This window comes from Mytilus californianus, unplaced genomic scaffold, assembly GCF_021869535.1.
Source record: "Mytilus californianus isolate M0D057914Y unplaced genomic scaffold, xbMytCali1.0.p SCAF_9, whole genome shotgun sequence".
NCBI classification, from domain to species: domain Eukaryota; kingdom Metazoa; phylum Mollusca; class Bivalvia; order Mytilida; family Mytilidae; genus Mytilus; species Mytilus californianus.
The window spans coordinates 13,969,317-13,985,531 of record NW_026262745.1 but is presented as its reverse complement, the minus strand read 5'-3'; the positions used below and the strand labels follow the sequence as shown (position 1 = coordinate 13,985,531).

At 30.8% G+C, this 16,215-nt stretch overlaps 1 protein-coding gene across 4 annotated transcripts in view; it reads right to left on the bottom strand.

Moving 5' to 3' along the window:
• Positions 1-355: 355 nt before the first annotated feature.
• LOC127714349 (GRB2-associated-binding protein 1-like) overlaps positions 356-16,215 on the bottom strand; it is a 52,911-nt gene continuing 37,051 nt past the window's right edge. For 3 of the 4 annotated variants that reach the window (XM_052220411.1, XM_052220412.1, XM_052220414.1), the window contains 4 exons: positions 14,126-15,259; positions 11,130-11,223; positions 8,548-8,716; positions 356-5,401 (listed from right to left, as the gene is read on the bottom strand). In XM_052220411.1, the coding sequence (XP_052076371.1) occupies positions 5,159-5,401; positions 8,548-8,716; positions 11,130-11,223; positions 14,126-15,259 (1,640 nt within the window). In that variant the 3' untranslated portion in view covers positions 356-5,158. The remainder of the gene's footprint in view (positions 5,402-8,547; positions 8,717-11,129; positions 11,224-14,125; positions 15,260-16,215) is intronic. The other variant, XM_052220413.1, reaches the window with a different exon arrangement.

The following is a 16,215-nucleotide window of genomic DNA, read 5'->3' as shown; positions in this document are numbered from 1 at the left end:
TGTTAATTTTATCACCATTTACATAAAATTCATAATAACTTCTATCTAAAAACAATTAGAAATTTCTGTTCTGATTTAATGATTTCTATTTTTGTTTAGTAAACCATCCAATCAAATGATTTATTTATTGCATCCCTTCCAATCAAATAGCTGGTTTTTTTTTAATGTGTATCCCTTCCAATTAAAAGGTTTGTTTTACTGGCATTTCATATAGAGGTCAGACATGTCAAAATCTCTGATAGCAGGATATAATATACATAAAATGGTAGTCTGTACTTAGTTTGGTATCAATTCTTTCAGGATTTAAATTTTGGTCTTTAGATCATTTTTTTTCTTTTTTCACTTCAGGATATACCACTTTTGACTTAAATGGCTCCCTACTCTTCTAAAACCACTTTCTTCAATTTTTTCTCATATCTCAAGTCATACTGTGTTTCTTTTCAAAACTAACAAATAATTTTACCAGTGGGCAATATGGTAATTCTAAGGAAAAGCTATAAAAACTGCTCTTCAGTGATTTCATGGAGTTAAGTCCTTATTTGAATTATCAAAAAACAAGGGTGCTTTGTGGGTAAAATACAGTCATATCAATGTTTTGTAATTGTTTCTTATTCTGACTTGTAAGAGAATAAAAAAGTAAGCTGTTTTATGTGCATGTACAATATTGACAGCTGGAAAGACCTTTAATTCTTTGGCAAGTTACATATACATGTCAGTAAATCTGTAACAAACTTTACATGGAGAAATGAAAAAATATTCACATCACTGAACTGATAAAGCACAATAGTAAAGGTTTATTTACAAAATTCATTGAATATATTTCATAAAAATAAATAGCTGTATTAAAATATTTTTCTTAGTAATTATCTATCAAGTTTTGTGGATAATACAAAAATTTTGGCAAATGGAAATCTTGGAACATGCATTTAGTAAAACTATCTTATAAACATGATAAAGGTTAGCAAAAACATAATAAAATGAATTCTACAATACAGAGATTAAAAGGGCATTAGCTACAAGAATAAAATATGTTCAATCATTAATGAAAGTGAAGTGGTGATATAAGAATTCGCTTTTAGCAGTGAGTTTGGTTCAGTTTTGTCAAATTAGGCAAAGAAACATCGCTAATAAATTATTCACTTGCAAGTGAATAATTCAACCTCATTAGTTTCGTATTCATGTGAACTTAAATTGAACCCCTTAGCTAGAGATGGGTTACGCATGAAGTAGGCGTGTTCAGCTATTAAAAAGAAAAGAATGTCAACATTGGAAGTGAAACAAGGGTAAACCATTTGGCTGACTGATTCAATCTACAAAAACTCATTGTTATACAGGTAAATATGAAATCAAACAGACCTAGAAAAATCCAACTGCACGAGTTCGCTATCAATTTATATCTATGTTTATGTTTATATTGGGTCATATGACTGTCGGCAGTCTTCAGAGGTCACCTCGATGGTTAATTAGATGGCGTCTAGACTAAATACACACGAAATACTGATACATATTATAGAGTCTGTGCATTGTAATTGTTTATTTTAGACTTTTCAATATTTGGATATACCTTTTAGTATGTTATAAATCAAATATGAGAATTTGCTTCAAATCGGTGAACATGAATTTGACAGCTAATGCCCCTTTACACAAGTTTATCTGCTATACTGTAAACCAGCTTATTTTCGCAAGCAATTTATGTTTGGGATTTTAACGAAAAGAAAAATAACACAAATTTAAATCATTGTGAATAAATAAAACTTGGGTCTTCCCTTTTATAAATACATCAAGAAAATTAGAAAACAGTGAAAATAAATCGCCACGATGCCTGCTAAAAATGCTAAACACGAAAACAAGTTGCTTTACAGTAGTTTATGTACATGTTCAGGTTAAATACACATCAAAAGTTGTAATTCGTTATATAAAAAAACATTACTAGTTCACCATCTCAAAATCTAAGGAATTGATTGAGTGATTTTTGGTTGCTACTATCCAGTGGCCAACATATGTAGCATAATCAGGACATTGAATCTCTAATTACAGAATAATTGTATACAGAAATTTGTAAATAACAAAACTTCAATGTCTGTCAACTGCTGTTTAATAACAAGAAATGAGATGTTGAGCATACATCAATGAGACGGTAACCCAACAACACAAAATAAGCCAAAAAAGACAACTACAGGTAAATACATTGTCTTCAATAACAGACAAGCTCCTTTTGACCCAAAGTCAGATTATTATGAGATAAGTATTGAATAGGTTTAGAAGAGAATACCAAATATCTATCATCAACACTGAATTCTTTACAGGACACACTTTAGATTTAACTAAAGCCAACCACTAATGAAATACCAGACAAGCAGATGTAAATATTCTGGTCAACAATTGAAAAATATCACATAAAATTCATTAGGTTTTGAAATAGTTATCAAAAAAATTACTGAATTACTATAATTTTATCTTTTGCAGCCTGACATTTCATAAATTATGTGCAAGAATAATAATACTATAAGCAAATAAAAAAATATAGAATGTGAAAAAAATCAGACAATGGAGACAAGAAAATATATTATATATATAATGATACAAAAGTAACTGCCATTTCCTAATATACATTAAAATAATACAGATATAAAATTTTGAAAAAATTAATGACTAGAAAAAAGAAACTGTTTCATTTGTTTTTCTGACCTCTTATGATATATATTATTGATAATAAATAATTTACAGAACTTTTATTGCAATTTTCCTTCATAAATTTGTTTGTCTTGGTTTTATATTTTTTTCAAAAAGGGATCATTAAATAAATCTGCAGCATGATTGTAAAGACATACAAAAAAATGACCCTTGAAGTTCATCAACAATAAAATATATTCTTTCATATTTCATGCTTTCAAAATGTAAAACACCCAAATATTGCTGTATTCAGTAAAACTTGATTTCGGAACATGAATTGTGCATTTAATGCTTAAAATTTCCCTGACATCCAATCTAAGCAGATGCTTCTATATAAATACAATGATGTCTGATTGTCCAAAATAATTGTTTAACACAATAAATGATTCAGATCTGGTTTGAAACCAAAAGCATGTATGTTTAGTATTACTATCTAGTACCATTTCTCAACTTGAGTAAATTTCAAAAAACAAGATATTAAAAAATTCTATTGAGCGTTTTGAATAGTATTTTACTACCATTCTAAATTTTTGAAATGTTAATTCACATACCAGCAGCTCTTTTCTTGAAAACTATTACCATTAGAATTTATCGTACGTTGTACAGAAATTTCCATGACTTGCTAATCCTACACTTACTAAAAGAGTCTCTGCTCTTAAACAATTTATACAGATGAAAATTTAAAGTCAATAAACATTTTAACAGACACTCTTTTTCTGTGGATTCATATATATATAAGTGGATACCAATTTTATTGGATTGGGAAAATATTGTGTATTCATGAATAATTGATTTTGTGGATTTGCCAAAGTCTGCATACAAGCCTATATAAAATAACACTTTGTTGAATATTTAAATTCACGTTTTAACTATACCCACAAAATCCACGAACATTGTTAGCCCACAAATAATTAAGAATCTACAGTAGTACATTTGAAGCATCGTAGGTATTAGGGCAGGTAGTCATTTCTCCTGACACTCTCATTTGTTATTTGAATGTTCATCTGATGTTACTGAATTGAAAACTTGGTTATAAAAATATTTATTTTCTATACAGAAACAGGGGAACATATTTCTTATTTTCTGTTTGGTAGTTTAATTCTAAATAACTTTGAACTCAACATTATTCTCTAAACTTTACATTTTCAAAATATTTCAAATCTGCTGTTTTGTAATTTACAAAATGGAACGGTTACGGTTTTTACTGGCTGTTACTATGTTGGCAGTGACAGGAGTCACAACGCTAGGAATACTATGTACAATTAATCATTTATTTATCACAAAGTAGCGTAAAATGGAAATATGGAGTTATTTGACAAAGAAAAAACATATGTATAGCCAATGGAACTTGTTTTACATAAAACACCCAAACTAAACAAGAAACATTTTTAAATACAAAGTGAAGGATATATCTGTTATTTCATTGGAATACTATTAAATTTCATATTTGGTTCTTTAACCCTGATATCAGGTCATGACCTGTATCAGAAATATGGCACTACCAAAAGTATTTAAACAAGGTTAATCAAAGATGTAATTTGTGTATTTGGAAATTTAGCAGTAGTAAACCAAAAATAAAAAACATTGTGAAAGTCAATGTCATTTTGAAATAATAGTCATTTAATAACTAAATGTGCAACAAAATTTAATCACCCTATAATTTAATTGATGCATGTAAAAGTATTTCATATCAAACAAGTTTCATTGTCAATTAGAGTTAATGTGATGGAATGAATACTAAGGATAGTTGATTTACAACACAACATTGAAATAATCATAAGCTAATAGACAGATTTATAACAAAACTTAACATTTAAAAATCAGATGTAACAACCATTTTGATTGGATAATTAAGAACATATTCAAAACATACAATTTTGTAATGAACCACATTCGTAAATTGAACAAATGCATGTAAAGTTGATTTAGATAAAGGTTTTTCACATCAACTTTTCTGTCCTCAAATTTTATAAATATTGTACAAAAAACGATGATTTTGGTACATGCTGGATATTTATTCAAAGCACCATCTCCATATATATTTCATATGGTAGTGTTCATCTACAATTATATTCAACCCTGATGGACCATACTTCAAAACAGGCTTGTTTATACATTTAAAATACTTTAAAGATTTCAATTTTTTTTTTCAGGAGTGTAAATTTTCACAATTTCTAATACCAAATCTGTTCTCATAGTTTTATTTTCATGCCTCTAATTCTGATATTCCATTTTGTACTTCTTACAGTTTTGGAAAAAATTTCCATAACACTTGGGTTTGTGACATAATACTACTTTCAAACAATGCTCACCTACAGGTTAAAACTTCTGGAATGATGTTTTTGCCATGCATTACAATAAAATATATTATGAAACTCTAACAATAAAGTTAATTGAGTTCATATTATCCAATTAAAAAAGTTGTTACATCTGAACTGATACAATTTAAATATAAGATAAATGATTGGATAATCTTCAGCAATCATCAATTTTCATCATGTTTTCTCTGTCCTTCAACAGTCTTTTTCACTTCACTGAGAGCTTTTGTCTTTATAAAGTCTATTTCTCTGTATTCAGTCGGTGTATTCATTCCCGACTCTGCATGTGTAAGATGGATGGGTTGACTTGTAGGTTGGTCTACCAGGTCCAGTTCTAAGTATTTCAGTTCATCTTTATCATGTTTATCACCCATTTTCATAGGAGGGGGCACTTTATTCCAATTTTGACTCTGAAATGTGAAAATGAAACATTCTTTTAGCCTTTCTCAAACATATGGGCAACAATAAAATGAATTTTAAGTAAGTGTCTCATTATTTTGTTTATATGGTGCAACTTGTGTAAATCATACATAATGTCTTCTTCTCAGTAACATACACACTTTTTAAATTTGGTTGAAGCATTGAGTACAGATACATTTCTGGTTTAGATTATTCCATGATTATGTATCATGCTCACTTTTCATCCCTATTATCATAATCTTGTATTAGATTTGTCAGATTAAGCTTAAGATTTTGATGTATGGTGTGTTTTTATTTCATTTTTTCAGTTTTTATATGAAAAACGCTGAATCAACTTGTTATAACTTCCATAAATGACATCCTTTTCATCTTACAAAATATACTTAATATATTAAGAGGGAAGTTCTGCTTAAGCTTTGGTCTTAAAAAGTTTAAAACTCCAGTATATTAAAATGATGAATCTTTAATTAACTATCTGCTGAAACTGTTTTGCTCTAAGGAGGATATGTCTTTTCGTGACTTGAAGGTTAATACACCTAATTGTTAGTTGTCCACCATTTCTGACCTTTGTAGACATTCCGACAAAATTTGATGTCATAAGAGAAAATTTCTGATGCGACAATGCAAAAATGATTGTTTTACAACATCAATAGCTCAAGTGTCACAAAATCTCAGATCAAGTGTTGCAGATTCAAAAATAGCGATAAAGGCTCTTGATGATTTGTTTTTATCTGAACTCCACCAACAAATTATTTATACAGTATATATTTCAACATCTTTTAAGTATTTTTTTCAACTGCTTCATGACAATATAATTTTATGTGTACACAAACTTATGTTATATAAAGCCATCATAATATTCTAAGATCATAAATACACTGAAATTTATGATGGAATTGTCTTTGTATATAGCAAAATGTTATAAGATCTTCACATAGTAAAATTCACCATTTCTCCTACAAAATAATAAAGACAGTCTAATAAAAAGTATATAATAACTGTAAATAAAACTATAGCAAAGAAAAAGGTATTAAGCATCATTCTAAACAGGTTATAGGAGATAGGGTCTGTATATAATTCCCACATGCAAGATTTTTTTTTTATCTACAACCAGAAATTACATTATAATACAAAGTAGTTTTTCATTTTTGCTTCTTATTTTTTGCCTAATGCTTAATTTCCTAAAATAAACAGACATTATACACAATTACAAAGTCTTCCTTGTTCTAAACAATATATTTAGATGATAATTTAATGTCATAAACCATGAAATATACCTCAGAGTAACCTACTTTTCATTGGATGCTGATTAACCTCCAACAATCCATCTATAAATAAGTTTTGATGATCCACTTACTTAAAAGTATTAAAATATGGAATCAGACATACAAGCTAACTTAGGTCAATGGAGCATGAAATCTATGAATTAGTGACCTATTTTTGTCCAGTAATGATCTACTCTCCAAGATACATCTCAATGCAGATTTATCTTCTGTCAAATAGTTACCTAGATATCAACTTGACATAAAACTTTATTAAGTCAATTTTATCATAAATTATAGGTGAAAGTTACCAACTTATGGGAAAATATTGTCCTTAAGGAAAGGGTGAGACAAGGGCCCTATTCTTTATGATGTCATTATTATGCATTTTTGTGAAAAATACATATATTGTGGTCAATTTTGAACTAGTTTTTAGACTTACATATAGAGCACATGCAAGTACCAACTACATTATTTACCACCATGTTTGTCTAATAAACATCATCTTGTATGTTTATATTTGTTTAAGTGCATGTCCTCACTCATTTCCAACTCACAGCTATGTCTCAAAATATGCATTTTTTTAGATTTTAAAAAGAAAAATCAAATTTCTGATATTAACTTTTGACCACAAAATCTCTGTGAATATTCATAATATTTGAAATTCCTTATGGGTTGAATCTTGCCCATATATATCAATTATCTTTAAGGAAAAGTCATCTCATTCTGTAACACTTCAATCTTTAAACCAAATAGGCTCAAGGGTACCTTGTAGTTTAATAATTACTAGATGAGCTCTATGAAATTGCTGGCATGTAAATTATGTGTATTTTCAGATTTAATGTTGTCAACAAATAAAGTATGTGTAGAAATTGTTGAAAGAAGTTACCGGTAGTTGAAATATTTTTGTCAAGTCCAAAAACTTTATTTCACATGTCATAGACACAAGACTTCCAGAAATTTATCAAAGGACTGTCAGACAGTTGGTCATACAAACTCTCATGATTCATCAAAAGATCAATCTAGCCAAATTAGAAGAACATTCAGAAATCATTTTCTTTTAAAAACTATTCCAAAGATAATCCAAACTGCATATTAAACAGCAAATACATGTATAACAAACTACACTGTGCATGCTAGAATCATACACATAAAGTTAATCTGGTAGCTCGAGAAGCACAATCTTTCATTGACAAACTTAGATTTTCTGAAGGTAAATTACCTATGGATACATTTATATATTTATGCTAGAACTGTACTAAATTTAAAGACTTCTACTTATATGTAATGAATCTGGTTGTAAATAATCATTCCATGCAGACTGATAATGAAGGAAACTATTTTAAAAAGTTAAATGTGAGGAAAGATTTACAACATCAATATATGTAAGAAAAAGGGGAGGATAACTCATAAAGGGAATTAACTCTGTTGATATTTCAGAAGTACATATAAACCTATCATTGTCTCAATTTTTATATAACATCAAAGTTTGTTATTAAGTCAAAGATTAGCTATGACTGCAAAATAACTTTAAATACCAAAATTTTTGCTCTGCTTGTAAAATATGTTAGCAGATCTTATTTGTTTCATAGTTATATTTTGTCTATAAATTAGTGATCTCCTTGTTGGCAATGATTTAAAACTTTATTCGTTGTTCACATTTTTCATGCTTAATACCAAACAAAAATATAAGTAGGAGTTGAATCTTAGCACATTCTTATTTGACTGAATTTCGAAGAATTGTAATATGTTTTAAATGAATGATTTTTAATTGATATTTTTACCATTTAATCTTAAAAAAGGTATCAACTTTAAAGATTTGGATCTATATCAGAGTTAAGTCCCTTTGATAAAATGATCAGAATGATGCGTACCTTTTGATGTTCTTCATATGGATATGGCACCATTACCTGGTCAATGTCAGCGATGCGTTCATCATCCTCATCTTCTGAACTTGTAGTTAAATCTGGATGTGGATTTTTTGGTAAAGGTACGCTATGTTGGAGTGAACGAGATATTTTACCGGTATATGGATCTCTGCCACTGTCAATATAAAAATTTTACCAAAACTCAGAAATTATAACGAATTATGAATACATGTATGTTCTTTCTCGCATTTTAAGTATTGCATACTGTAAAGATGAAAATTTTACAAGAGTTTCTTTTTACTTATTTCATAACTATAAAATACTGGTAAATTCCTCTCTTGTAAATTTGATCTTTCAGATCAGAATCAAGGCAAGAAAAACCATAAAATATCTCAAAAGTAGTGATAAAGTATTGAAATGTATACCTCATAAGGGTTTTACTTGCATTAATTCAATCTTTACCTCCATAGCAACAAGATAACGTGTTAAAGTTATATTGCAATTGTCTGGAAACTTGTGAAGTAGTTTGGAGTAAAAGTGTTAGTTTTAGTAAAACAAGAGTTCACCCCTGAAAATTCTCGCCTGCTTATTTTTTTTAAATTGAATAACACTGATGAGGTCAAGGTCAAATGAACCCTGCCAGACAGACATGTTCACCTTACAATCATTGCATACACTTAATATGGTTGACCTACTGCTTATAATATCTGATTAACTGGCGAAACAGTTAAAACTTAACAATGACCAATAATCCATGACAATGAGGTCAAGGTCAGATGAACTATGCCAGACAGACATGTACACCTTACAATCATTTTATATACCAAATATTGTGACCCCATTGCTTATAGTACCTGAGAAATAGACCAAACTAAAAAATTTAAACATTATTCAATAAACCATGAAATAAATGTCAAGGTCAGATGAAACCTGCCAGTGGGATATGTACACCTTACAATCATCCCATACACAAAATATATTTGGCCTACTGCTTATAGTATCTGAGATATTAACTTGACCACCAAACTTTAACCTTGATCACTGATCCATGAAATACGGTCGAGGTCAGGTTAACCATGTCTGACTGACATGAAGATATTGCAAGGAACCCATATACCAAATTTAGTTATCCTATTACTCATAATAAGTGTGAAATTCACAAGACAAAAAAAAACTATAATTTTTTTTCAAGCAGTCACTGAAAAATGAAATTGATGTCAAGGTAAATGGACATATGACAGACAGAAACTTCGTAACATAAGGTATCTGCTTTACAAGGTATGAAGCTTCCAGGTCTTCTACCTTCTGAAATATAAAGCTTTATACATATAGTTTACTCTGCCGCAGCTGGAAAGTAATCCCTATGTCTCGCATACTGCGATTTCGTCACAGGTGAGACACACATCAGTTGAAAAGGGCTTTACTCATCAGATCAATACAAAGCAGAAACACATCTAACAAAAACACAGACTATATATGGCAGGGTATTTATACATACCTAAAACAAAAAAGACACAAAGTACAGATCTGAGAGTATTCACAGTTACTGACAGATAGTTCAAAGCCAATAATAACTTATAATAAAATGCTCTGCAGGGCCCAGCTTGATACTACCGCAGAGGTCGAACCCTGAACAAATGGGGCAAGTATGGACACAACATTCATGCTGATTCAGCTCTGAATTTAGATTGTGATAAAATATTTCACACAGCATATGTTTCTGACGCAGAATGTGTGTGGTCTAAGAACTTAAAAATTTTAAATTGGACATTTATCTATTATGGTTATTCTGTTTAGCAGTTTCTGAGAAAAGTGTGACGAAAATATTTGTTTAGACAAATGGATGGACAACAAGGTAATTGCAACATAGCCCCCAATCCTAGAGTGAGGGTGTAAAAGATTACTAATGCTTCAGTTCATTATCTTTTTATCAGACATGAAATGATTTCAAGGCCAATAATTCGGCTATATTTTTCAAGTTTAATATTCTCACTTTGTTGTGCTTTAAAGAAATGATGTCTCTTTCTGCAGACATACAATTAACAGGGTCCATTTAGGAAGAGGAGCTTTCCCAGGACTTCAGACAACAAATATGATCATGAGGACATTTTAAAATTTTTTACTGCTGAGTTTGGTGGCACTAGATCCCCCATCTTAAGCCTGCTAAGTGAAAAGCGGAGAAAATTAATCTGATGTAAACATCAGTAAAGGTCTTCTTTGACCAATACAATGTTCTTAGTGGATCAAATGTCAATTTTTTCTTTGTCAAATTTTAACTATAAAATTATTGAATGTCCAGCGAAATTTTGTGTTGACCAGTAAATAATAATTCTCATCCAACACTTTACAAACTATGGAAAACATTGTTCAGCAATCCATCAAACTTGCTCCAGATACATGTAAAAGAACTATTCTTTGTGACTGGTTTCTTCTTCAGTGCTTTTTAATAAATTTTTTGTTTTTTGTGAATCTTGTGATCCTGTTACATGACCAACTACTCCATTCTTAATCAACTTATATTTGTTCAAATTTTTGTACCAAATTACTTTAAAGCTAAACAGCACAAAAATCCTGAGTGAAATACCAACCTTAGACTATCAAATGGTGGATTATTAATGGTGTTATGTTTTTTAAAGCTTCGTGTTCGCTCATTTTTGTAGATGTTTGTGTAGGCATCACCATCTGAAAAGTAAAAAAAAAGTTTTTCAATTCATCATTAGAAAATCGAAAGCATTCTGGAAAATATTTTCAAAAGAGTGCATGAAAGTATTAAAATTGGTAAACGTTGTTGTCTCTTTGACACATTCCCCATTTCCATTCTCAATTTTATTGTCATTAGCATATACTTACAACTTCTCGTCCAATCAAATTGCTTGAATTTGGCTTCTAATTTTCATAGTACATACTTTTTCCGTGTACTAAGTAACTACGCATGAATGACCACAAGGGTAAGATTTCATTGTATCGTAATCAAGATATTAAAACAAAAGGCCACTGGCTATTTTGAAATAAAATGCTGTGTTCCAAATTGAATAAATAGTTTGTAATTAGTTTTCACATTGATTTTTAAATATCCTGCTATTAAAATCTTTTGATCTAAAAAATGTTTTTGACGATTGCAAGTTTTTTTTTTATTTAAATAAAAAGTAACAAATATGGTTCTTTATACCTTGATTAGAGTACAACGCCATCTTGAAATTGTGATAATTTATCATCCATGCAATTACTCGTACACAAAAAAGCGTGTACTATGAAACCTTGTGAAGGGAATGTAGGCAACTTGATCTATTTCGTCATGAATTGATTGATTGATTATTGGTTGCTTAATGTCAAGTGGCAAATATTTCATGCATGTTCAGGACGATGTCATGAATTGAAAAAACGTGATCTTTGATCTTATTGGTAGTTGCTTTTTAATGACTATCCACTAGACTATCTATGGGGACATAACAGGGGTGGATCCAGCCATTTTTAAAAGGGTGTTCCAACCCAGGAAAAAAGGGTGTTCCAACCATATGTCCCCATTCAAAAGCATGTTTCAAACCCCCGGAGCCCCTCGCTCTAAATTTCATAGTATATACCTTTCCATAGACTAACCTAGACTAAACAGACATTCAAGCAAAGACCTAAAATATTCTCATGATGGTTTACAAACAATGAAATTATTCAGTCTTTTATATTCTGCAAAAGTCAATTGTCACTCCTAATGCTCACAATGATGCTAATTAGTCTCTGTTTGAATTGTGTTTACTAATTTAAGGGGTTTCTTGTGACAAGAACAATAGGCATATGCCAGACAGAAACTTGTAACATAGGGTATCTACATATATGTCTTCTACCTTCTTAAATATTAAGCTTTTATAAATGCAAAAAGGTAATGTCCCAATCCGATTAGTGCATTTACCAGGCAAAATAATCAAATTATAACCTTATTAAAATAAGAAATGTAGGTAATAACTCATGATCAACATCAGATTATACAAAAGGACTGAAGAGGTGATATTGAGAAAAATTTCGTAATTTTTTAATTAACCAAAATCTTTTTATTTTTGTTGCAATCCATTCAGTGTTAAAGAAAGGTGAAATACATACCAAAAGGAATCGTAAAAATAAGTAGTTGAAAACAAACTGACAAAGCCATGGCAAAAGTTTTAAACACAACCCAAAGACAAACAAGTCTACAAAACACAACATAGAAAAGTAAAGAACTATACAAAAGGAATCCCATCAAAAACCAGGGGTGATCTCAGGTGCTCTGGAAGGGTAAACAGATCTGGCCCCACATGTGGCACCCATCGCGTTACTCATGTAAGTACAAACCCGGTGATAAGTCTAATACAGTAGGTCATATTCTAGGACGAGGACAGGATTGTGGTTATGACATTTGAAACAAAGTCGCATTATATGATAAACTTGAATAAAATGAGATGGTGTATTTATCAATGAGACAGCACCTCAACAACAAAAATAAAAGACATTAAGAGATCAATATACATGGTTTTCAAAAAAGAAACAAATGCCTTGTTTTTGATGGTAAGTGTAAGCTACTTAAATCACTCTTGAGTCCTCCGGGGAAATATCCCTAGAAAAGATAGCAATAGAAATGTATCTTTTCTCCAGTATTACATTGTGCACATGGGACTGATGTTTCATATACATTCTTCTTGTACCAGTTCATAAGTTCATGTCTGAAGTTTAAGTCAGATTGCCCCAATTAACTGTTTAACAACCAAATATGTAACTATAAAAGACTTATTTTACATGTATCCTCAGATAATTTTATCATGATACCTAATTATTAATATGTAGTGTCAATCATCATTTTAAAAATTTAATTCTTTTCTTATGTGTCATTTTCTTTTTAATACTATATGAAGTATTAAACATCTGTAGTCCCTTTACCATTAATACATCAATCAGAATGATGACGCAACAAATTATCTATTTGAGAGTAAAACGTTCATTTAAGTTTATTTTGCATGTATCGGTGGACCATGAAATCAATAAAACCTGTGTTTACTAAACATTTGATAATTTGACACAGTTTTCATTGTTAGCCAATCAAATGATGGATGCCTGTTGAACCAGAATGTCCAGTTTGTTTGATGATTTACTGTTAATAAAGAACTAATGTTTCATCAACCAATTCATCAAGTCACAAATTATCTGAATAAAGACTATCAGAATTCTGAGTGTGATATAGTGCATGTATTGTGTAGACACTTGTTAAAGAGTATATGGCCATATGCTGACCTCTTCATATTTCTTTTGGTGTTGTTGGGTAGTTGTCTCAATGATATATACTCTGTGTCTTTTTCTAATTTAGATTCTATGTATAGACTACATCCTCAAATAGTTTAGAGTTCTCCAAAAGTGGTGGTCTGAAGGTCCTGACATCCAAAAATTTTGGTATTTTGCAATAGAAATAATAGTGATCCAGCAGTTTTTTAAGGACCACCAGGGAACAAAATATTTCGAGAACTCTTAAGTTTAGCTGTAAAAAATAAAATAAATCTGCATAGGATGATAGCTATATATTCTGACCAAATTTTGTCCTGTTACCGATAAAACAAAAATTACTTACTGCAAGGTTTTGGGATAACTTTACTAGTCCTAGGCGGACGCTGTGGAGGCGGATGATCGTATACATTCAACTCAGACATAAGTGTGTAACTGTCATGTGATTTTCCACTATCTGATATAGAAGAAGTCCTATCTGCTACAGCAGGCGGTACAAGACCGTCCATTGCTAAATACATATCCTCATGTGCATGTGACACAGGTCTAGTTGCAGCGTTTATATAACTATGGGAATCAATACCACATCCAGGTGGAGGAATCACTAATAAACTAGAACCACTCTGTCCTGACGTGGGGAAATCATATGCACTTTGTGTAGGAGCATTGTTTGATGGAAAATCGTAAGATAACGGCACATTTGCACTAAGGTTTGTTGACATTGGAACAACTTTGTTTATGTCTAAACTATCAATTCCTTCATTCAACATTTTACTGTTTGGAGGAATATTTTGGTACGGTTCTTGTTGTTGCAGATATGACTTTGGCGGAGGTGGTCTAACCGGAGGTACATCGTCCATTTTTGGCAAATTGTGCGGATTTGTTGGAGGATAGTCATAAGTTTCGTCACTCACAACATTCTTTTCCGAACTTGTTGGAGGATAATCATATGTAAGGACTGACTGTGAAGAATAAGCCGAGTCTGCCTTATGACTCTCACTACTTGATGAACGAGGGGTACTTGGACTATGACGAGGGGGGTGACCTGGGGGTGGGACATCATACACATCTAAGGTAGAATCATCTCTCGATGATGACTCGGAAGATGTACATATTTTAGGAGCTGGCATAGTCACATTCATATCATGAGCTCTTGGTGGCATATCATAAACTTGAGAGTGAAACACATCATCCTCAATCACTTGGCCCCTTTTAACAGGTGGTGGTGGGGCTATTTCATCTGGTACACTATCTACACTGTCTGGCCTTAATAAAGGTGGTTTTCTTGATACTGTGCCAGTTCTACAATTAGTCAAGGGAACATAATCCCTGTCGGAATTTTTTCGATCTCGACTCTGTGGAACATGTGTGATTCCTTGAGTTGGTTGTGTAACTGGTTGTTTAATAATAGACGATGGCACATTTTGAATTGTAGTAAATGTATCACTGTCTTCTTCTCTCTGGGGTGGTAAATCAGAAGCTAAAATAAAACAATACAATAGTATAACAGACCTAGAACAGTTATAGAATTCAAACAAGTATTCAAAATAAAAGTCTTACAAATTTATGCTAACAGAGAATAACAAATGTCCAACATTCACTTGTAAATATCTGGAATACATATTTCAAAATTTCAGCTTAAACATTTTTAATCTGGTTACTCAAAGCAAAAATGAAAAACTTTCTAAATTTATTGAAGTAAAATTTGAAATTAATGTATTTTTTTATTTATTTATAGTCTAATAAGGTTTCAGTTCTTGCATCTATGATGTATATAATAATATGACTTCTATTACACCTCATTAGTATCAGACCATAGACAATACCACAAATATGACAAGTCTACAAATATGAATCAACAGACTTTGCATGTTACAATGATTTACAATAGAATATGTGGTAACTTTAAACTATATTTAAATCTAATTTCTAATTTACACACGAAGAAAATTATGATGATATTCTTTTTTTGCACTTAGTTCATGACTTCACATTAGGTTACATTAAACACCTATCAAGTGCCAGACCAACTCAAACAATTTCTGTGTATGCTTTATGCAACCCTAACTTACACTGTATAGAACAGCTATAAATCAACACTTTCTGTTGCAGACAAACCTCTGTAAATCAACACTTTACGAAGCACAGATGTTTCATGTGTTTTTTCCTTTTTTCATATTTCCTTTAAAATCTGTTTTTGTAGAATAAATCAGCAATAAGCTATCCAATGCTTTCATAAAATGACAGATTCTCTCCTGAGTTAGTCTATCACATTTCTTAATTTATAATGAGTTATTTAATTCCTGGAAAGTTTTCGCTTTTTAAACCTGTGAAAAAATCCTTTCATAATTTTTAACAAGAGTACACACCCTGATATGTCTAGCCTGCTTTACTTATCGTGATTGAATTTATGTTGAAAGTGTGTAATATGAAGGT